This window comes from Rhipicephalus sanguineus, chromosome 11, assembly GCF_013339695.2.
Source record: "Rhipicephalus sanguineus isolate Rsan-2018 chromosome 11, BIME_Rsan_1.4, whole genome shotgun sequence".
NCBI classification, from domain to species: domain Eukaryota; kingdom Metazoa; phylum Arthropoda; class Arachnida; order Ixodida; family Ixodidae; genus Rhipicephalus; species Rhipicephalus sanguineus.
This window is the reverse complement of record NC_051186.1, coordinates 23,407,830-23,431,763: the sequence shown is the minus strand read 5'-3', so window position 1 is coordinate 23,431,763 and position 23,934 is coordinate 23,407,830. Positions and strand designations below refer to the sequence as shown.

The window sequence follows — 23,934 nt, the reverse complement described above, 5'->3', positions numbered from 1 at the left end:
CTGCTCCATCCCCAGCACCAACTACTTGCCGTTGAAAACAACTTTAGATTTTTTTTCAACGTCTACTAGCGTCCTCTGTCAAGTGTGGGCAAAATCAATGCAGCAGCGTGCCTGGAATTTAGTCCAAAATGGCAGTGTTCAGCAGTGACGTCTTCTACGGCCACTCTCGTCAAACTACGTATTTAGTCAAATACATTTGCCTTGCATTTCTCAAATTTTTTTGCTTGCTTATCATTTTTAAGTACATGAGGCACGTTCCGACATTATTTTCGCCGTGTTATTTGGTCCTCATGTCCAATATATTGACCATCAGGACCAATTCAAGTCCTGATCTCTAAAATATTGGACATTGCACCACATACAAACCCCAACTTTTACTAAGCTAAGCTTTAACACTTCTTTGCCTATGTGGTCTATTCGAGCTATACTGAACTTTCTGAAAAAAATCGTGCACCTAACTTTAACCTGGGACTCAGGAGGTTATATACACCATTTACTGCTGGCTGTACGCAAAGCTCGGATGTGCTTCACCGTGTTCACTAGCACCCGGGAGATGGCGCGAAGGGTTCGTTTTAAAGGGACACTAAAGGCAAATATTAAGTCGACGTTGATTGTTGCAATAGCGTTACAGAAACCTCGTAGTGCTTGTTTCGTGCCAAGGAAACGCTTATTTTGAAAGAAAATCAAGTTTTAGTGGTCCACACTGCGTTAGCGCATTTCAAATCACCCGCCTGAACAAACCTTCTGACGTAGCAGTTGCCGTGCTCAACGTTGTCCGCCTTTACTGCTCGTCCTCCGAAGCTACGGTTTCTTGCGCAACAGCGGCCATCAACCTTGCCAAGACGCAGCCGTGGGCCACTCCGAAACTGTATAGTTCACTGTAACGGAGCTTAGCTTCGCCAGCAGCAGCAGAAGTAGAGTATCGACAGGGCGAAAAAAGCGAGAGCCAAGCACACGCAGCAGTACGCGATACCGAAACTACCACTGAGATGCACAGCTTGGCGAAAACGGAACTTTTGAACCACTCGTGCCGTTCCCCATGGTAGAGCCAAGAGGTCCTTTTTTTATTGCAACTAGTTTAATTAGCAGTGGTTAATTGTACTCGGGACTCTTTGACGTCATAGGGATCATTTCCAAAACGTCCCCCTCGTGGCGCACATCGTGTCCTACATTTACCTTAATTTCTCAATTACTAGAGCACTGCTGTTGATACCATTGACGTTTTAGACGTTCTCACACACTGACCTTTCACTCTGACATAAATTGTTATTTGCTTTAGTGTCCCTTTAAAGGGACACCGGAGCTGAGATTTTGCGTTGCAGCTATACACTACACGAAGATCACTTCGCTCGCTACAGTAGCCGCGTTTGCGAAAGGAGTGAGGTAGAAGAGCCAAAATAGGTGCTAGTTGAAGTAACAACTGTGACTGTTGTTAGTTCACGCTCGTCCTATGTAGAGTTACCCGTGCATTCTTTTTGTGCATCCTTTTTCATATTTGAGCAGCACACTGCAAGTGTCGAGCTGTGACAGCTGTTAGTTTGCACTTGTACTGTGTGTGTTCTTTCTGTGCATTCTTGTGCTTGAGCAGTGCACTGCAAGTTTCGAGCTGCTTGTCGTTCTTCGTTAGACATTCAAATTTGTTGCTATCGCATTCAATGCTTCGCTCTTGCGGCAAAACTGACTTTCTTTTGGACATGCAAGGCTTGCTTCTAAAGTCGTCCTTGCTTTATTTTAGCCAGCAGTTACCCACCTCATGAACAGCTTTCTGGGACCAGAAGATGCAGTGACAATACATATAAAGGTGTTGGTAAACACAATTACACCAGCGCTCACCAACCCGTCAGTGTCCACACCCTTTTGTTGTGCTTCTGTCTTTTTTTCTTCGTTTACTTATAAAATAAACTGAGGCAGACTCAGCTGTCTTTTCTATTTTACTTCTCTATTCTATTCTACTCACGCAAAGAACGGCAAGCATCTAGAAACTCGCAACGTGCTGCTCGAGCAGGGACGCACGAAAAGAACATACAAGGATGAGCACTAACAACTGTCACAGCTCGACAGTTAAAGCGTCCTACTCAAACATAAAGCAGGACGCACGAAACGAACGCATAAGAATACACAGGATGAGTGCGAAGTAACTGTCACAGTTGTGACTTATTTGTGCGTGACCAGCGCGCTCCTTCCGCAAAAGCGGCCGCTGCAGTGAGCGAAGTGACCTTTGTGCTCTCTGTAACTTCACTTGCGGTGAGAGCACAAGGCGTACAAACCACCCACCATCACGAGATAAGCGCGCGTGCTTGAGCGACCACGCCATGTGGCGGCGCGCGCGCATCTCAATGCACGGAGCAACGACCTTTAAAGCGCACCCTTCGAGCCCATAGCACCATCTCGCTAGTGATAACGAAAACACGCTGAAGTGCAATAGATCTCCGAGTAGCGTTAACGGTAAATGGTGTATATAAATAGCTCGCCATTAGTATGCTGCAGAACGTGCCGGCTGTGGGCCTAGTCGGTTCACGCCACACACTGCAGAGCAAGGGATCGTAGGTTCGACTCCCGGCGACGCAACTTTTTCTTCGAGATTTTTTTTTCTTTGCCATCAGTTAGCGTATATTTTACAACGTCATACCCATGACGAAAATATGCCAGTGGAGCCGTGGTGGACCCCGGCATAAAACACTTTCATGTTAAAAACTTAATAGACTGTATATACTAGCAGTGGTGTGATATTTGCAAATAATGCTACAACAAATAGTTTTTTCGTCTCTTTGGCTGCTTATATGTATTTCTACAAGTACACATGGTGCACACGGTTCATTATGATTTTTATTTATAGGTTTGCGTATTATACAGTGAACTCCCGTTAAGACGAACTCTGTTAAGACGAATTCTCGCGTATGCCGAACAACAGAGAACCGTTTGTTTGGTTTCCCATAGACTCAATGCAAAAAAAAAAAATTCGCTTGAACCGCCCCAAAAAAAAACTCGCTTAAGACAAACCGCCCAACTTTAACTCTTCTGTTAAGACGAAATTTCGCGGTGATCGACAACGCTGGCAATTCTGCGAAACGAACACTGCAGTCTTGGTGGGGCATTCAGGTGACCGACAAAAAGCAAAAACGAAAAAAAAAGGCGCTTCCGGTAGCAAAGAGGTGAAGCAGTATTCCCCTCAGGCTGGGGGAGGTGCAGGCTTTACCAGCAAAGAAAGCAACAAAAAGAGTAGGGGGATTTACAACTGGGACCCCAAACCATTGCGTCCTCTTGTATCGCCCCCCCCCCTGAGTACAAAGGAGAACAGAACACAAGAGCTTGGGGCCCCTCCGCAGTGGTCAGAGGGGCAAACGCAAGGAGTGAAGGAAAAAAATTAAGAAAAAGCGACAAAGGGAACAAAAATTGTCTGTGCATTACAATAGAGTACGAAACGGAAACCATGTTTGCTGCGCACTGTTGTGCCAGAGCCCCTGACCGAACCCTTGCATGCTTTGTCTGCAATCCCCGGAAAACGGCGTCTTCGTCCAGCCGGCCCCGTCAACTGACGACAGTCGTTCTTCCAAGCTACCCAGCTATGGAAAGGCTGCTCAACATACTAAAAGAACGTCAACACCTGCGACCGGCGGACGGTCAACATACTAAAAGAACGTCAACACCTGCAACTGGCGGACGGTCAAAATACTAAAAGAACGTCAACACCTGCGACCGGCGGACGATCAACAGGACAATGGACGGCTAGAGGATTTAAAGGCCAACTCCGGCGATTTTTTGGCCATGTCAAAGTAATGGTGCTTTTATGTTCCTGAGACGCTCCTGTTACGGGCCCGATAGCAGAAATACTCGGCAAATTGGAGAATAATTTTAAATAAGCAAAAAAGCGCAACACCGCAACCGAAACCCAACCGAGTGTACTGTCTACGTATGACGTAGACGTTGTTACGAACGAACCGGAAGTCGTGCAAGGCATGCCGGTCACGCCGGCGCGGAGTATGAAAACTGTGACAGCCGGGATGACCAGCGAAGTGCCGGCCAAACCAACGCTGTCTGTCGCCTTGTGCACAGCAGACGCTCGCTGTAGCGGCCTAAGCGCCGAAGTTAGCGGTGCCCTCGGCTGCGTCACTTCCTCCGCCTTGCCAACAGTGACGTCACAGACGCAATGTTGCCAATAATTGTGGGAAGACAGGAGGGCGTTTGCAGACAATCTTTAAAATTCACTTGCAAACAATCTGCGCATGTCTCAAGCCTGTAATTTGGCATAAATGACGGAAACGTGCAAAGGAACGTACCCAGCGAATTTCACTGAGATCCATCGACCTCGAAAAATCGCCGGAGTTGGCCTTAAGGCCGTGCCGGTCCGTCGATCGGGGAGAAGGAGAACGACTCGAACGGAGTCGACCGAGTCGAACCAGCCGATGTGGTCGGGCTGGCAGTCATGTTGACTGAGTCTTGCATCATGTAATTAGTCTGCACATAAAATCTTTTCCTTCTTCACCTTGCCCTTACTGACTACTCCGAGCACGATGCACACCCGTGTTCGCACCGGCCATGCAACCCGAGTCCCAACAGCGGTTCCAGAGGTGGGGTACAACGACGCGTATTCCCAGCAACGAGCCTGAGGGACAACATCGGACCATAATGGTGGCGGTAGCGATGGGCCACGCAACCTCATTCCTAACAGTGGTGGCAGCGGTGGGATGCCAGGACCCCGTATTCTACGCCGCGCACCAGACGGGACGTACCCCATTCCTAACAGCACTCTCGGCAGAGGTGTCAGGTGCATTGTCATCGCCATCACACAATGGCGGCCAAGCACATTTTGTAGTCAGTTCGCGTAGGACCTGTGCGCGTTGTATCTGTTCCCAGTGAAGTGCAAATTCTGATGAGCCATTTTGATTACGGAAGTGCACGACAAGGGAATGCTATTTTGTAGACTGAATATAGCTGCGTCGTGTCTTTTTCATGTGCGCGAGCCTTATTTTGAAAGAAAATTGTTCGAAAGAAAATTGTGCTTCTCTCTCTCCCTCTCTTCTTTTTTTTTTTTGTAATCGTCCACATAGGAGCGTGCTACAGTTTGATCATTAAAGGGACACTAAAGAGAAACAATGAATTGGTTTAGATTGATAAAGTGTGCTCGGAGAAGTCTTGTGTAGTGTATTTCACCACCATAGGTTTATTATTAGAGGAGAAAACCAAGTTTAAAGTTTCATTTTTAAATTTCGCGCCGAACTTTGTAATTCGTGACGTAAAAGACTTCAAAGAGCATTTAACGTATTTTGGCCCCACTGGCTCGACGACATTTCCACAAACTCGTTAAGTCAAGTCTCTGGCCCCCTCAGAGCACAATATACTTCGATTTAACTGATTAGGAACTACGTAGGCCTAAGCAGGCGCCGTCACCTGTATTTTCTTTTTGCGCGTTTTCTCGCTTATTAAGCGTCTTCACGCAGAAAGCGTGGTGTTTTTGGTATCGTGGAAGACTACTTTACTAATGCGAGAAAAATCGTTTTGCTCTTTAGTGTCCCTTTAAAATGTGGTAGCAGTATCTTCATGTCTTCATGAACTTTTTTTATTTTTGAACCCGCGAAATCACGTGCTCGTACGATTCGTGTAATACTCTGCTTGAAGACATAGTTCTTATCTAGATGAGCCAAATAAATGCTTTTTCTTGTCTTTTTGCCCCCATTGTAAGTCTACTCCGTTCAGTGTTTTCAAGTAACATATTTAGATGCACTTGGTATGTTAGCATCTCTTTTATTGGGGGCACTTCTGATAAGCCGAACACCTGATAAAATGAACAGATGACCGCGGTCCCTTCGAGTTCGTCTTAACGGCAGTCTACTGTATTTTGCTTTTTCCCTCTATTTCTCTTCCTGTGGCAAGGTGCTACTATGCTGAAGACAGGTGCTACATATCCATAAGGGTGCACGATCGGCTTTGTCATTAGAGCATGGTTTAAATTTCAACAGAGAGTGCAATAAAAAGAAAGTGAAGAGGGCATTCTGTTCTCTGTCTCCTGTTAATGCGCTCCATATTGAAACTGAACTCGTGCTCCATATCACTTTCCTTGCTGCAATATTATCTGCTACAAAATGCCCTTGATCCTCATCGTATTTGCACAGAAAATAGGTACAGTATACCACTGCTGAAAAACATGCACTGCACACAGCATCTCAGCTCAACTGTTTCCACCGTGAGCCCCCTTTTACGAGAAATTACCGTAGGTTAATGTATATTTGTTAGTGAAACATGTGCCAAGAAAGTGTAGATATTTGCTACATAACGCACCTTGCTGTCGATTCCATGTTCGGGAAACACTAGCTATATTAGTGGTTCGAGCCCCTGTCGGGCCCGAATTGCGGTCTGGCTGGGCCAGGCTGGGTAGGCGAAACTTTTTCTTGGGTTTGGGTTGGGCCTGGGTCTCGCTTTTAGTCACCGGGCTGGGTTTGGGCGGGTAAACTTGAACAAGTTCCTGGCCTAGGCCAAGAATCATGGCCTATGCAGTGCTCTAAGAAGCACTGGCATTCATAGTGACCATTATGATACCCCTGCACCTGCAATGTTACATATTAGGTGTACACCAGTTCAAGCAGTCAGCACTAATACAGAGCCATTAATGTAGTCAGAATAGCATATAATCTTTCACAGTGCAGTCAAAGTAAGTGTTCGCCTCATAAGAAAGCTTACGTAAATGGTGAAATGGAGAAAGGCCATTCTTACCAGGGAATGGGTGGAAGCACTGCCATCCATAGTGACCATTAGATACCCCTGCACCTGCAATGTTACATATTAGGTGTACACCAGTTCAAGCAGCCAGCACTAATACAGAGCCATTAATGTAGTCAGAATAGCGTATAATCTTTCACAGTGCAGTCAAAGTAAGTGTTCTCCTCATAAGAAAGCTTACGTAAATGGTGAAATGAAAAAAGGCCATTCTTACCAGGGAATGGATGGAAGCACTGCCATCCATAGTGACCATTATGATACCCCTGCACCTGCAATGTTAAATACAGTCGACGACCGATAATTCGGACTCAACGGGGAACGTAAATAAGTCCGAATTATCGAATGTCCGAAAAAACGAATGCGTCAGAAAAAAATACTTTTATTGATACTTAGGGTCCCGGTGGCCGAAAAAAAGTTGTCAATGCGTTGCTGCCCGCACTTCCGCTTACGTGCAACCAAGTCCGCCTGTATCTCCGCCAGTGTGATGTGATCGCTGTACGATGACAAGCTGGTTTCGTTCGTGAAGGCAACGCGTCTGTGCGGCGCACTTAGCGGTCGCACAAAGAAGCAGCATGAATGGCGGCGCGGCGCGTTTGGGTTCTCGCCTATTAAATGCGTGCACTACGCATGCAACTGCCCCAGGCCACATGCACTATCGAGCAGTTGACTGAAGATGCTTATCGTAAGGCTTGTCAGCGATTGAGCCGTACTGGCGCGTTTGCCACCTGCCGCCATCACGCCTCCGTGCATTTCCACTGCTTATCCGCGAAGACATCGCCGCACGGCGCCGTGATAGCGGCCCCTTTAAATTTCCGGTCCGCTTCACCCCATAACACTTCGGCATCGCGACAAAGCTGACTTTCGGACTCTGCTACTGTCGTAAACAAGTCTACTCACGAAAGCGCTAGTTCGAACCTACGAGATGATAGACGCGGCAGAGGTGGGGGCTTCAATTATTGCCTTTCGGACCTGCAATTTGGGCAGAAAGTCCGAAAAATCGGACGCCGAAAAGTTCTAGCGTCCGAAATTTCCAACGTTCTTGACCATTGACGTCTATGGGGCTGGTGACGGTGCCACGAAAGCGTCCGAATTTTCGAACATGTCCGGAAAATCGGGCGTCCGAAAAATCGGCATTGACTGTATCTGCCGCGTTTCGTTGTCGTCGGCGCGGCCTTCGGCGCTGGCTGTGAGGGCACCGTTGGCGCCATTTAACTCAGATCTTTTGATACAGCAGAGCGTAAAATAAAGCAAGTCTCAAGATAAAAATGAACGCGCGCGCAAAACGCTTTACCACAGACGCATTCGATAAAATGGCTGTGATAGCAGCGCCGGCAGCGCAGCGATGCAGGAACCGGAATGTAGGATGTTCGCGATGTCGATACGATTTCCCACAGTGGACCAGTGCCTCCAAGATCGGCATTTCTAATCACAAATCTCTGAGGCGTAAAGTATCAACAATTAGCTTTCGTTTTGGTCTCTGAGGCCATACTTTGTATGGTACGGGTGCCGGAGGAGATAATGGCTGGCGATTCGGCGTGCGCGACAGTCTCGGACAGGGTCCGGATTATCGAATGTAGATCTCGCAGCTGTCCGAAATATCGGTCGTCTTTACACATTACTTCTATGGGATCATCGGCGGTGCCGCGTGACTGTCCGAATTACCGAGCATATCCGAATTATCGGTGTCCGATTTATCGGTCGGCGACTGAATTAGGTGTACACAAGTTCAAGCAGTCAGCACTAATACAGAGCCATTAATGTAGTCAGAATAGCATATAATCTTTCACAGTGCAGTCAAAGTAAGTGTTCTCCTCATAAGAAACCTTATGTAAATGGTGACATGATAAGAGGCCATTCTTACCAGGGAATGGGTGGAACCACTGCCATCCATAGTGACCATTATGACACCCCTGCACCTGCAATGTTACATATTAGGTGTACACCAGTTCAAGCAGTCAGCACTAATACAGAGCCATTAATGTAGTCAGAATAGCGTATGATCTTTCACAGTGCAGTCAAAGTAAGTGGTCTCCTCATAAGAAACCTTATGTAAATGGCGAAATGAAAAAAAGGCCATTCTTACCAGGGAATGAGTGGAAGCACTGCCATCCATAGTGACCATTATGATACCCCGCCACCTGCAATGTTACATATTAGGTGTACACCAGTTCAAGCAGTCAGCACTAATACAGAGCCATTAATGTAGTCAGAATAGCGTATAATCTTTCACAGTGCAGTCAAACTAAGTATTCTCCTTATAAGAAAGCTTACGTAAATGGTGAAATGAAAAAAGGCCATTCTTACCAGGGAATGGATGGAAGCACTGCCATCCATAGTGACCATTATGACACCCCTGCACCTGCAATGTTACATATTAGGTGTACACCAGTTCAAGCAGTCAGCACTAATACAGAGCCATCAATGTAGTCAGAATAGCGTATAATCTTTCACAGTGCAGTCAAACTAAGTGTTCTCCTCATAAGAAACCTTATGTAAATGGTGACATGATAAGAGGCCATTCTTACCAGGGAATGGGTGGAAGCACTGCCATCCATAGTGACCATTATGACACCCCTGCACCTGCAATGTTACATATTAGGTGTACACCCGTTCAAGCAGTCAGCACTAATACAGAGCCATTAATGTAGTCAGAATAGCGTATAACCTTTCACAGTGCAGTCAAAGTAAGTGTTCTCCTCATAAGAAACCTTATGTAAATGGTGACATGATAAGAGGCCATTCTTACCAGGGAATGGGTGGAACCACTGCCATCCATGTGACCATTATGACACCCCTGCACCTGCAATGTTACGTATTAGGTGTACACCAGTTCAAGCAGCCAGCACTAATACAGAGCCATTAATGTAGTCAGAATAGCGTATAATCTTTCACAGTGCAGTCAAACTAAGTATTCTCCTTATAAGAAAGCTTACGTAAATGGTGAAATGAAAAAAGGCCATTCTTACCAGGGAATGGATGGAAGCACTGCCATCCGTAGTGACCATTATGATACCCCTGCACCTGCAATGTTAAATATTAGGTGTACACAAGTTCAAGCAGTCAGCACTAATACAGAGCCATTAATATAGTCAGAATAGCGTATAATCTTTCACAGTGCAGTCAAAGTAAGTGTTCTCCTCATAAGAAACCTTATGTAAATGGTGACATGATAAGAGGCCATTCTTACCAGGGAATGGGTGGAAGCACTGCCATCCATAGTGACCATTATGACACCCCTGCACCTGCATTGTTACATATTAGGTGTACACCCGTTCAAGCAGTCAGCACTAATACAGAGCCATTAATGTAGTCAGAATAGCGTATAATCTTTCACAGTGCAGTCAAAGTAAGTGTTCTCCTCATAAGAAACCTTATGTAAATGGTGACATGATAAGAGGCCATTCTTACCAGGGAATGGGTGGAAGCACTGCCATCCATAGTGACCATTATGACACCCCTGCACCTGCATTGTTACATATTAGGTGTACACCCGTTCAAGCAGTCAGCACTAATACAGAGCCATTAATGTAGTCAGAATAGCGTATAACCTTTCACAGTGCAGTCAAAGTAAGTGTTCTCCTCATAAGAAACCTTATGTAAATGGTGACATGATAAGAGGCCATTCTTACCAGGGAATGGGTGGAACCACTGCCATCCATGTGACCATTATGACACCCCTGCACCTGCAATGTTACATATTAGGTGTACACCAGTTCAAGCAGTCAGCACTAATACAGAGCTATTAATGTAGTCAGAATAGCGTATAATCTTTCACAGTGTAGTCAAAGTAAGTGGTCTCATAAGAAACCTTATGTAAATGGTGAAATGAAAAAAAGGCCATTCTTACCAGGGAATGGGTGGAAGCACTGCCATCCATAGTGACCATTATGATACCCCTGCACCTGCAATGTTACATATTAGGTGTACACCAGTTCAAGCAGTCAGCGCTAATACAGAGCCATTAATGTAGTCAGAATAACGTATAATCTTTCACAGTGCAGTCAAACTAAGTGTTCTCCTCATAAGAAACCTTATGTAAATGGTGACATGATACATAGTTGGTCGAGGTAAACAGCGCAAAAAACGAAGACTCTAGTGAAATTCAAAGACTCTAGTGAACTATCTTGTGGATCATCATCAAGATAGCTGCAATGCCTTCAGTGTTGATGTGAAAGACCTGTACTATTCGCTGCCTCAGGACCAGTTACTCGAAAGTGTGAAAGAGTGTATAGTGAATGACAATGATGAGCAAAGTTTTGAAACCAAAGCGGGATTTCTGTGGAAGGTTTCCTTGAGCTTCTGGCGTTCTACCTCAAGTCCAGCATCATAGGGTGGGAAAAGGGCGTCTATGTACAGAAATCAGGGGTGTGCATCGGGTCAAAAGTGGCTCCGGTTCTCAGCAATATCTTCTTAGCCAAGGTCGACAGGGCTATTGAAGCTAACATGAATGGGCTCGTGAGGAAGGTTTACAGGTATGTAGACGACTATATCATTTTGGTAGACAGGAGCAACTTCACGAACAACGCCATTAACATTCTGAAAATCTTCAGGGAGAAGGCTCTTGGTTTAGAGTTTACATTTGAAATGCCGTTGCAAGGTGCGTTGCAATTCTTAGACCTGAACCTATCCTTCCATGATAAGCAAGTATGCTGGCAATACCAACCTCGTAGTTCCAAGCCCCTGCTTTCCTTCGCTTCTGCTCATTCGAAAATCATAAAGAACGGTATCGCCTTTTCCACCTTGAAGTCTGCGTTAACTAAGTCATGTGATCATTAGATGCAAGCGAGCATACAAACACAAATCCTGAGGCTAAAAGAAGCTAATTATCCGGAAGGTGTTGTTTTGTTAGCTTGCGATAAGCTTATGCGAAATTTGAAGAGTGACTTGAAAGGTGACCCAGTACCAGCTAAAGAAAAGGAAAAGAAGAACTTCGTCGTTTTACCTTACGTTCACCAACTGTCACATAGGCTTAAGAAGGTGGGCTCACGTCATGGTATTGAAGTAGTTTTCGCGGCCAAGAATAAGGTCGGCAATGTTTGCTCGGCGGTGCGGAAACGCGCCGAAAAAGGCCCGTTGGTAAACAATGCATGCCCCATCAAGCACAAGAATATGTTCGTCCCATGTGCCATTGGAGTTGTATACATCATACCCTTCGCGTGCGGAAACGTTTATATTGGTCAGACGGGGCGTTGTGCAAATACGAGACTGAGGGAGCACCAAAATTCCCTCAGAAGTACAACGCCCGTGACACACTTGGCCATACACTGCCGGGACTGCGGGTGCACGCCAGAATTTTCGAGAACGAGGCTTCTTTTCCGCCACCGGGACCAGCTGACAAGGGAAATATTCGAGGCCCACAGAATTCAAAAGGCAGGGCAAAATTGCGTCAGTCAGCAGTCAATTGCCCTCCATGACAATGAAATATCTTTTTTAGATTATAGTAACCGCTAACGTTGTTAAGATAGTTGCCTCGTGCCACACAGAAGTGTTTTCTTCTTTTTTTTTTCCTTGCCTTGTGAGAGCATGCACAAAAAAATGTATATGTTTGGTGTTTCTTCATTAAAGTTTTCAGTTGAAAGTCAGCGCTCGTGGTGTGTCCCTCCTTTACTCTGTCTTCGTTTTTTGCGCTGTTTACCTCGACCAACTATGAATCGTTACCAACTTGCCCAGCTTTCAATTCTACTTAGTGACATGATAAGAGGCCATTCTTACCAGGGAATGGGTGGAACCACTGCAATTCATAGTGACCATTATGACACCCCTGCACCTGCAATGTTACATATTAGGTGTACACCAGTTCAAGCAGTCAGCACTAATACAGAGCCATTAATGTAGTCAGAATGGCGTATAATCTTTCACAGTGCAGTCAAAGTAAGTGTTCCCCTCATAAGAAACCTTATGTAAATGGTGGAATGATAAAGGCCATTCTTACCAGGGAATGGGTGGAAGCACTGCCATCCATAGTGACCATTATGACACCCCTGCACCTGCAATGTTACATATTAGGCGTACACCCGTTCAAGCAGTCAGCACTAATACAGAGCCATTAATGTAGTCAGAATAGCGTATAATATTTCACAGTGTAGTCAAAGTAAGTGGTCTCCTCATAAAAAACCTTATGTAAATGGTGAAATGAAAAAAAAGGCCATTCTTACCAGGGAATGGGTGGAAGCACTGCCATCCATAGTGACCATTATGATACCCCTGCACCTGCAATGTTACATATTAGGTGTAAACCAGTTCAAGCAGTCAGCACTGATACAGAGCCATTAATGTAGTCAGAATAGCGTATAATCTTTCACAGTGCAGTCAAAGTAAGTGTTCTCCTCATAAGAAAGCTTACGTAAATGGTGAAAGGAAAAAGGCCATTCTTACCAGGGAATGGATGGAAGCACTGCCATCCATAGTGACCATTATGATACCCCTGCACCTGCAATGTTACATATTAGGTGTAAACCAGTTCAAGCAGTCAGCACTGATACAGAGCCATTAATGTAGTCAGAATAGCGTATAATCTTTCACAGTGCAGTCAAAGTAAGTGTTCTCCTCATAAGAAAGCTTACGTAAATGGTGAAAGGAAAAAGGCCATTCTTACCAGGGAATGGATGGAAGCACTGCCATCCATAGTGACCATTATGATACCCCTGCACCTGCAATGTTACATATTAGGTGTAAACCAGTTCAAGCAGTCAGCACTGATACAGAGCCATTAATGTAGTCAGAATAGCGTATAATCTTTCACAGTGCAGTCAAAGTAAGTGTTCTCCTCATAAGAAAGCTTACGTAAATGGTGAAAGGAAAAAGGCCATTCTTACCAGGGAATGGATGGAAGCACTGCCATCCATAGTGACCATTATGACACCCCTGCACCTGCAATGTTACATATTAGGTGTAAACCAGTTCAAGCAGTCAGCACTGATACAGAGCCATTAATGTAGTCAGAATAGCGTATAATCTTTCACAGTGCAGTCAAAGTAAGTGTTCTCCTCATAAGAAAGCTTACGTAAATGGTGAAAGGAAAAAGGCCATTCTTACCAGGGAATGGATGGAAGCACTGCCATCCATAGTGACCATTATGATACCCCTGCACCTGCAATGTTACATATTAGGTGTACACCAGTTCAAGCAGTCAGCACTAATACAGAGCCATCAATGTAGTCAGAATAGCGTATAATCTTTCACAGTGCAGTCAAACTAAGTGTTCTCCTCATAAGAAACCTTATGTAAATGGTGACATGATAAGAGGCCATTCTTACCAGGGAATGGGTGGAAGCACTGCCATCCATAGTGACCATTATGACACCCCTGCACCTGCAATGTTACATATTAGGTGTACACCCGTTCAAGCAGTCAGCACTAATACAGAGCCATTAAAGGAGCACTGACACAAAAATTTTGCACCTTGTTTTTTTTTGTTGCAATAGATAGCATATGATCCACTTATCACGGCTGCAAACCTCGTTTGCGCGAGTGCGCGACGGTTATTTATTTAGAGACGTTTTTAGAGCGCCCAGTCGCAGTTTCGGTTTCAAAGCACCGAGCTGGGCAGCACTACTTTCGGAGGACGGGTAGCCACAGCTGGCCACGTGAACACGCAAAATTGTGACGTAGGCGACGCGCGAGCGTGAGTGCGGTGGGCGCCGAACCAGGTGAAGTGGCGCCAGCTATGGAGGATTAGAAACAACTAACAAACGCGGTATCTATGTCCTCCGAGCATTCGGAAGCGCCCATCTCGACTCGCTAAGCTTACAGCATCGATTATTTGACTATGGCTCTCAAAAACGGCGCCGAATCGGGACGAATACATTGCTGTTGAAGCTTAAGGACATGAATCTAAAGCAAATGGAAGCATCAGTTCGGAACTTACACGTTACAGAGCGCACGGCAGCCACTTGATAGATTTGAAGTGGACGACAACCGCTTTTGGCAGTGCTGCCATGTTTTTCGGAGGCGTGAATGCCTCGCCGGCGAAGCTTGCCGTGCAAGTTGGACAGCTCTCGCGCGTGCGGCGACGGCCGACGTTCTGCGGCACCGCGCCATTGCGGCAGGCTTGCCACTAACGTGAGCGGGCCATAACATCTGCCAACGGGCACGACGAGTGAACAGCGGAAGAGAACACAACTAGAACACGCCAAGCCGCAGGCACGGAGGAAGAAATGGCAGGTAGCACGGCACAAGCGCAAGGGCACAACCAGCTACCAGCCAACACAAACTCGTGACGTAGGTTTGTTTACACATCCCCCTCGTTGATGTTGGCGTCGCGAAGCGCTCGCATCTCGCTCAGTCGCGCGGCATGCACTTTAAAATTGATTTTAAATATGTTCTAGGCTATATTGGCCCTTGATATTTCGTAGACGTTGTGTACGGCTCCGCATACATTTAACTCATTATCTCGCCTTCGAAATTTTGTGTCAGTGCTCCTTTAATGTAGTCAGAATAGCGTATAACCTTTCACAGTGCAGTCAAAGTAAGTGTTCTCCTCATAAGAAACCTTATGTAAATGGTGACATGATAAGAGGCCATTCTTACCAGGGAATGGGTGGAACCACTGCCATCCATGTGACCATTATGACACCCCTGCACCTGCAATGTTATATATTAGGTGTACACCAGTTCAAGCAGTCAGCACTAATACAGAGCCATTAATGTAGTCAGAATAGCGTATAATCTTTCACAGTGCAGTCAAAGTAAGTGTCTCCTCATAAGAAACCTTATGTAAATGGTGACATGATAAGAGGCCATTCTTACCAGGAAAGGGGTGGAACCACTGCCATCCATAGTGACCATTATGATACCCCTGCACCTGCAATGTTACATATTAGGTGTACACCAGTTCAAGCAGTCAGCACTAATACAGAGCCATCAATGTAGTCAGAATAGCGTATAATCTTTCACAGTGCAGTCAAACTAAGTGTTCTCCTCATAAGAAACCTTATGTAAATGGTGACATGATAAGAGGCCATTCTTACCAGGGAATGGGTGGAACCACTGCCATCCATAGTGACCATTATGACACCCCTGCACCTGCAATGTTACATATTAGGTGTACACAAGTTCAAGCAGTCAGCACTAATACAGAGCCATTAATGTAGTCAGAATAGCGTATAATCTTTCACAGTGCAGCCAAAGTAAGTGGTCTCATAAGAAACCTTATGTAAATGGTGAAATGAAAAAAAGGCCATTCTTACCAGGGAATGGGTGGAAGCACTGCCATCCATAGTGACCATTATGATACCCCTGCACCTGCAATGTTACATATTAGGTGTACACCAGTTCAAGCAGTCAGCGCTAATACAGAGCCATTAATGTAGTCAGAATAACGTATAATCTTTCACAGTGCAGTCAAACTAAGTGTTCTCCTCATAAGAAACCTTATGTAAATGGTGACATGATACATAGTTGGTCGAGGTAAACAGCGCAAAAAACGAAGACTCTAGTGAAATTCAAAGACTCTAGTGAACTATCTTGTGGATCATCATCAAGATAGCTGCAATGCCTTCAGTGTTGATGTGAAAGACCTGTACTATTCGCTGCCTCAGGACCAGTTACTCGAAAGTGTGAAAGAGTGTATAGTGAATGACAATGATGAGCAAAGTTTTGAAACCAAAGCGGGATTTCTGTGGAAGGTTTCCTTGAGCTTCTGGCGTTCTACCTCAAGTCCAGCATCATAGGGTGGGAAAAGGGCGTCTATGTACAGAAATCAGGGGTGTGCATCGGGTCAAAAGTGGCTCCGGTTCTCAGCAATATCTTCTTAGCCAAGGTCGACAGGGCTATTGAAGCTAACATGAATGGGCTCGTGAGGAAGGTTTACAGGTATGTAGACGACTATATCATTTTGGTAGACAGGAGCAACTTCACGAACAACGCCATTAACATTCTGAAAATCTTCAGGGAGAAGGCTCTTGGTTTAGAGTTTACATTTGAAATGCCGTTGCAAGGTGCGTTGCAATTCTTAGACCTGAACCTATCCTTCCATGATAAGCAAGTATGCTGGCAATACCAACCTCGTAGTTCCAAGCCCCTGCTTTCCTTCGCTTCTGCTCATTCGAAAATCATAAAGAACGGTATCGCCTTTTCCACCTTGAAGTCTGCGTTAACTAAGTCATGTGATCATTAGATGCAAGCGAGCATACAAACACAAATCCTGAGGCTAAAAGAAGCTAATTATCCGGAAGGTGTTGTTTTGTTAGCTTGCGATAAGCTTATGCGAAATTTGAAGAGTGACTTGAAAGGTAACCCAGTACCAGCTAAAGAAAAGGAAAAGAAGAACTTCGTCGTTTTACCTTACGTTCACCAACTGTCACATAGGCTTAAGAAGGTGGGCTCACGTCATGGTATTGAAGTAGTTTTCGCGGCCAAGAATAAGGTCGGCAATGTTTGCTCGGCGGTGCGGAAACGCGCCGAAAAAGGCCCGTTGGTAAACAATGCATGCCCCATCAAGCACAAGAATATGTTCGTCCCATGTGCCATTGGAGTTGTATACAACATACCCTTCGCGTGCGGAAACGTTTATATTGGTCAGACGGGGCGTTGTGCAAATACGAGACTGAGGGAGCACCAAAATTCCCTCAGAAGTACAACGCCCGTGACACACTTGGCCATACACTGCCGGGACTGCGGGTGCACGCCAGAATTTTCGAGAACGAGGGTTCTTTTCCGCCACCGGGACCAGCTGACAAGGGAAATATTCGAGGCCCACAGAATCCACTGCCATCCATAGTGACCATAGACCATAGTGACCATAGTGACCATCCATAGTGACCATAGAGACCACTGCCATCCATAGTGACCATTATGACACCCCTGCACCTGCAATGTTACATATTAGGTGTACACAAGTTCAAGCAGTCAGCACTAATACAGAGCCATTAATGTAGTCAGAATAGCGTATAATCTTTCACAGTGCAGTCAAAGCAAGTGTTCCCCTCATAAGAAACCTTATGTAAATGGTGGAATGATAAAGGCCATTCTTACCAGGGAATGGTTGGAAGCACTGCCATCCATAGTGACCACTATGATACCCCTGCACCTGCAATGTTACATATTAGGTGTACACCCGTTCAAGCAGTCAGCACTAATACAGAGCCATTAATGTAGTCAGAATAGCGTATAATCTTTCACAGTACAGTCAAACTAAGTGTTCTCATAAGAAACCTTATGTAAATGGTGACATGATAAGTGGCCATTCTTACCAGGGAATGGGTGGAACCACTGCCATCCATAGTGACCATTATGACACCCCTGCACTGGCAATGTTACATATTAGGTGTACACAAGTTCAAGCAGCCAGCGCTAAGAGAGAGCCATTAATATAGTCAGAATAGCCTACAATCTTTCACAATGTAGTCAAGATAAGTGTTCTCTTTATAGAAAACCTTATGGAACTAGTGCAATGATAGAATTCATTCTTACCAGGGAATGTGTGAAGGCATTGCCATCTATAGCAACCATTATGATACCGCTGCTCCTCGAATGTGGCAGCTCAGGTGAACACAAGTTGATGCAGCCAGCACTGCTACAGAGTTAGTAAACGTTAGAATAGAGTAGATTTCATAATGCAATAAAAACAAGTATTTTCCCCAAAGGAAATTTAAGTAATTGGTGCAATGAGAAAAGCTATTCATGCCACGGTAGGTGGTAGTATTGGCATCCAGTGCTCATTACAATAACCTTGATCATGCAAAAGTGACTGCTTAGGTAGCCCAAGTTGAAACAGCCAGCACTATACATGAGCTAGTAAATAAGCCTGAAAAGAAGATAACAGATCACCTCTAGTAGTACAGTCAAACGAAGTGTCTTCCTCATGGGAAGCCACTAATTGGTGGCAATAGAACAGAGCACTAAGATGCTGCAATTACTCATTTTCCTTTTACCAAGGAATCAGGAGTTCCTTGTTGCTGAAGTAGCTGGAAAGCCCAGGCATAATGCCATTTTTTCATCATGATCATATCTCTATGTCACCGTAGGATGAAGGCCTCTCCCAGCGATTTCCAATTTGTCCTGCCCTGCACTAGTTGATTCAATTTTACGCCTGCAAATTTGTTAATTTCATCAGCCCACCCAACCTCTTGCTGTCCTCTTCTGCATTTCCCGTTTATTCGTATCCATTTCATTGTTCTCACTGATCATGTATTATCTGTCGGGCTATGTTACACGCTGAGGTCCATTTTTTTTTTCTTATTTAGTCAACTTGAGTGACTGATAGCCGTTTGTTCTCCAATCCCCTCTGCCTAATGGAATTTTCAGCAAGTTCTTTTGGACTCGTGATATAAAAAAGGTGCAAAAAAGACAGTGACAAAGAACACGTCACCCTGTGATAGTTATTGTATGTCATCACCTTTTTCGGTCCTTTTTACATCCTGATTTCTTCCGTCTTCCTCTCTTCATATTACACCAGTCATTTTCAATTCCACCACACGATGCATGGTTTTTTAACCCTTTCGCTGTCAATCCCAAGTATGTTCGTTTTGCCTCTTTAAATCACTCCCGGCCACTTGCGAGACAACTCTTGTAATAAAAAATAAGGCGGGTGTGCTGCCAGCGTCTCAGCAGCGCAGCCATGACAAGTCAGCGTGCCACATGCACGTGGTATTTCACAGAAGAAATCCAGGAGCTCTTGATTAATTCCGACTCCGAATAAGATGAATAATTTGTGTCTCAGCGAATCTGAAACAACAGGTAATTATTTTTTAATTTAGCATTAACATTTAATTATTTTGTTATGTATTGTAGTGAATGCTACCTTTATTTTGATGAGATAATCCCCAATAAAAATGTTTACATGCACTTAACAGCATCCAAGTGCCTTGATAACACGTAATTTCCACATAATGCGCCGAAAAAAAAAAAAAAAAACAAAAAAAAACGGCATGACGTGTACAGCAGTGCCAAAGAAACCCGGCAGTGAAAGGGTTAATTCTTTAGTTTCTTTGTTACTTCCAAAGTTTCAGCCCTGTACGTGCTAACAGTATGTAATGCTTGAATGCTTTCCCCTTTAAGGACAACGTTAAGTTGGCGGTCATGATTTCGGAATATCTGCCGTATGTGCTACAGGCTAACCTGGTAGTAACAGACTTATACTCTCGTACGGTTTCCAGGGTCCAGTTGCCAACCGTGAACTTGTTCTTTCACCGGGCTTCCTAAGGTTGCCTTTGTCTTTGGCATAGTTATCTTGAACCCCGCTTGCACGCTTTTATTTATGTCTTCAATCACTTTTGTTAGTCCCCATCACTGGTGAAGATCACATCAAGACCAAGTTATTGAGATATTTTGCATTAATGTATATTCTCATTTCTTCCCAATCCAGTCATTTGGATAGCTCTAAACATGCAGTGAACAACATTTAAGAGATCCCCACCTCCTTGACTAACGCCTTTCTCGATTGAAATTTTCCTGCTTGTGGAAAAGCCAGGTAGCTGTAGAATCTATGCAAACATTGGTGAGGGTATCCACATGCTTAACCCTTTGCGGTCCGAAAACTTTTCCCTCCTTCAGTCTGTTCTGGTCCTCAAAGCTCAAGTAAAAGACGTTTACTTACTATTTTACAGGCGGCGCATAATGTAGTGAGAAAATGCGCTCGTGAATCAACCGCGAAAACTTGTCCAGCAGTGCCTGACCACGGACCCCTGCGGCCGTGTTACGTTGTAGAGCAGGGGCAGACAACGGACTGCAAAGGGTTAAAGTACTTCTTGACAATGGAATGCCTCCAAAGCTGCTGGCATCTCCACCATGTTGAGTGCTTTTTTTGTTATCTATGAAGGCCATGAAAGGGCTCATGTTCAGCAGATTACTTGGTTGAGCACATGACTGTGATCCACTGTAGAGTACCCTTTTCTGAAGCCAGCTTCAAGATTGACTGAAGTGGGTCTCTTAAGCTATTCCAAATTACCTTCATGATATTTTGTATAATACTGAATGTAGGCTGATTAGCCTCATGCACAGGTCGGCAAAAAGTGAGGAGCTCACTCAGACTCACTCATCAAATATATTTTGCCCTTACAACTCACAGACTCATGAAAATTTCCCTCAACCGGACTCAGACTCACTGAAACTTTTCTCAGCCGGACTCTCTCGGACTAAAACTCAACAAATTATTACTCTCTCGGACTCACACAAGACTATCAGAGTTTGCATGAGTCAACTCATGAGTCCGTTGGCATATAATTGGCTTTATCGACCAGTGTCAATGCTCTTTCACACCAATCTCGCAGTATAGGTGCTCTACTTGGCGCCTTTTGATCTCGTACCTTCAAATGCGAGTTATCAGTGGTTGCAACCCACTAAGGTCATCTTTATTGAAAGAGATCGACTCGCATGATATACGGTATATTTTTATCAAGTACTTCTTGTGAAAGTTTGCCAGGGCAGGTCAAGGCACCTACTACACCCCCCCCTCCCCCCTGTAACTCATGCCTCTGATCAATTAATATTGAGCTGGCGTATGAACTCTAGGGCTTTGAAGTATGTGTGAATCGATGGGAGTACAGTCGAACCCCTTTATAAGAGACACTGATGTAACAGACAACTGGGTATAAGAGACACCAGTGGGCCTACATAAAAATAAAGGTTGATAAGAAAAGGCATACGTGGTACACTGCTTATAAGAGACACCTCATATAAAAGACAAGAATTGCTCCCCGGTGCATGTCTCTTATAAAGGGGTTCAACTGTATAACCGTGAGCCGACATAAGGCCGATAGTAATGCTGAAGTGGTGTAGATAGAACGATAGGTCGGCAAAAAGGTGCGAAGCTCACTGAGACTTACTAAAATTTTTCTCAACCGGACTCAAACTCGCCAAAATATTACTCACCTGGACTCGCGGCTCGATCTGAGTGTGAGTGAGTCGACTCATGAGCGAATTTGCCGGCCTATGGTCTCATGTTCTTAGATTCTTTTGTCTCCCTTCTCGTTATTAATACGATATAGGTATTTTTCCAATTTGGTAGTATATTTGAAGTCTTAAGGCACTGGGTGCAGGCATGCTAACACTGCCCAGCCTATCTTTCATTACACACATCTGATTCTCCCTATAGTCTCATTTCAGCTGCTTTGATGCTGCTGGCTCTATGTCTTGTTATAGTTCCATATGTTGCTAATTTTTCTCTTATCAAACTTCGAAAATTCAGTTAATTCTATTTCATGTCTTGGCTGGTTATTTTCATGTGTTTATTAATTGGGTCTTTAGCAGTTTGAGAGAGCTTGGTCACTTCTGGGCTTAGTGCTCTGCCTCCAAGTGCTGCTTCAGAAATCTTGGCAGTTGTGTTTTCGTTCATTCCCTCCATGTTGTCCTTTTCTCTTTGTTCCGAGACCTCATATTTATTCTCAAGGGCAATCCTAATTTTCTTTATCATGACTATGTCTACGTGGGCCCGCTTCTTAGCACTAAATTTTGTCATGTTCTGTTCATGTTGTGTGATCTTTGCCCTCACTAAGCTATGATGACTAGATTTTGCCTTAGCCACTACCTCTGCATTCTGCCTTGTGCCATTATAGGCACCACCCATGCTTTTTTGGTGAACTATGCTTAGTAGATTGGCAGTGGCTACTTACAAAGAAATTATTGTTTTTTGTAATCGCTCTTAAAAAGCTCAACACTAGTGCCTCCCCCTACAAATGAATGAAGATGTGTAAGTTGGTGGCTGATTTCGTTGAAACAGCTCGTTACAAGATTAGGAGACAAGAAGATTTCTCTTCAGGACAACACCAAGCCTCCCTTCACTTTCATTTCCAGTGCACACAGTCTCCTAAAGGCTTGTACGTTAGCTGTGCCGCTCTATGCACCAGCTTATTCCACCCAGTGGAGAGGGGAGAGAATGAGATAGGCATACATAACAATGCTTTTAAGTAGGGGTGTGCGAATATTCGAGTTTCGAATACGAATCGAATAGTTCCTAATCGAATAATTCGATTCGACTTTCGAATAGCTAGTATTCGAAGTTTCGAATAATTTGACAGGACGAATATTTAAAACATGACAAAGGCCAATGGTGCAACTTGGTTAGGGTAGGGTGGCTAAAACTAACGCTAACGTCGCCGTTCATTAAAGTTTCACTGACATCCTGGTTCAAAAGCGAGCGCATGTTGATCTTAAAGAAGATTATGTCATTTCTGCACATAGATAAACACACGAGAAAACTGTCAAGTCCTTCACAACTTCCCTCACGAAACGAAGGCATGGACTTCTTGCGTAGTTCGGTCGCATATGCCGCAAGCGCCGTAAAATGACCCGACTTTGGCCTGCGAAACCCTCGGTGATTGGCTTTGCATGTAAAAATTTGGGCAGTCACCACTGCCGCGCCGCTAGTTCAGAAACTCACATCGTTGCGGCGCGCAGTTAAAACGCTGCTGTGAATGGGCGCCCGAAGACTTTTGGGCCCGGAGCACACATGGCAACGAAGCACAACATTACCGTTGTCAGATGAGCCTTACTGCTCGACCATGGGGAAACAAAACTAGCTACTATACCCCCCTCTGTTAGGAGGTGAGGAATGCCACAGCTGACTCGAATGGCAGCTCTTCTATCAACATGCCTGCACGCCCATTAAAGCTGAAACAAAAGCCACTCCCGAACAAGTGCGTAATGAAGCTGTCGGCACCCTGTAGCATCCCTGATTTTTCTGTCTTGCCGTAACTGGTGGCACACATTTCGTGTTAATATACTATTCGATATTTTTGGCCACTATATGGCACTATTCGATTCGAGATTAAATTTCACTATTTGCACACCCCTACTTTTAAGCAAAGCACTTGCTGCCTGAATAATGAAGGGATGCAACAGCCGAAATAAGATTTGGAGCAATTTTTGGAGCAGCAAACTGTTGCTTTTGGAGCACAAAAATCCAAATTTGGAGCAGGTTACGAAGAAAAAAACCTGAATGTTCTAGCCCGAAATCCCAAATTTGGAGCAGTATAACAAAGAAAGCTTATTTTTAGAAAAGAAAACAAAAATATGTAAAAACCATTCAACATCAGCTAATTCGTGCACAGTGCACGTGAACACTGCTATTTCAATAAACAGTGTGTTGAACCACCCCACAGTGCGAACAATGACTAAGTCCACATTAGCATTTGCAGGACCTGTCAAATAATTCGACAGGCACTGGAAATGCTAATGTGGACCTGCGAACCTGGCAGCCTGGAAATTTGGTAGATTCGTAAAGCAGGAGCAAGTCGGGGTAGCGAAAAAAGAAAGCTGGCATACGCTTTTGTCTATTGTTTC

The 23,934-nt window shown here is 44.7% G+C and overlaps 1 protein-coding gene across 1 annotated transcript; it reads right to left on the bottom strand.

Annotated features, from left to right (window-relative positions):
• Positions 1–5,428: 5,428 nt before the first annotated feature.
• Positions 5,429–17,734, bottom strand: LOC119373600 (uncharacterized). The gene is made up of 9 exons (XM_049420296.1): positions 17,689–17,734; positions 15,684–15,738; positions 15,244–15,297; positions 10,344–10,397; positions 9,461–9,514; positions 8,576–8,630; positions 6,929–6,983; positions 6,709–6,762; positions 5,429–6,542 (listed from the first exon to the last, which is right to left on the bottom strand). Exons 2-9 carry the CDS (start codon positions 15,707–15,709, stop codon positions 6,526–6,528), a joined length of 369 nt encoding a protein of 122 aa, XP_049276253.1. The 5' UTR covers positions 15,710–15,738; positions 17,689–17,734; the 3' UTR covers positions 5,429–6,525.
• Positions 17,735–23,934: the final 6,200 nt, after the last annotated feature.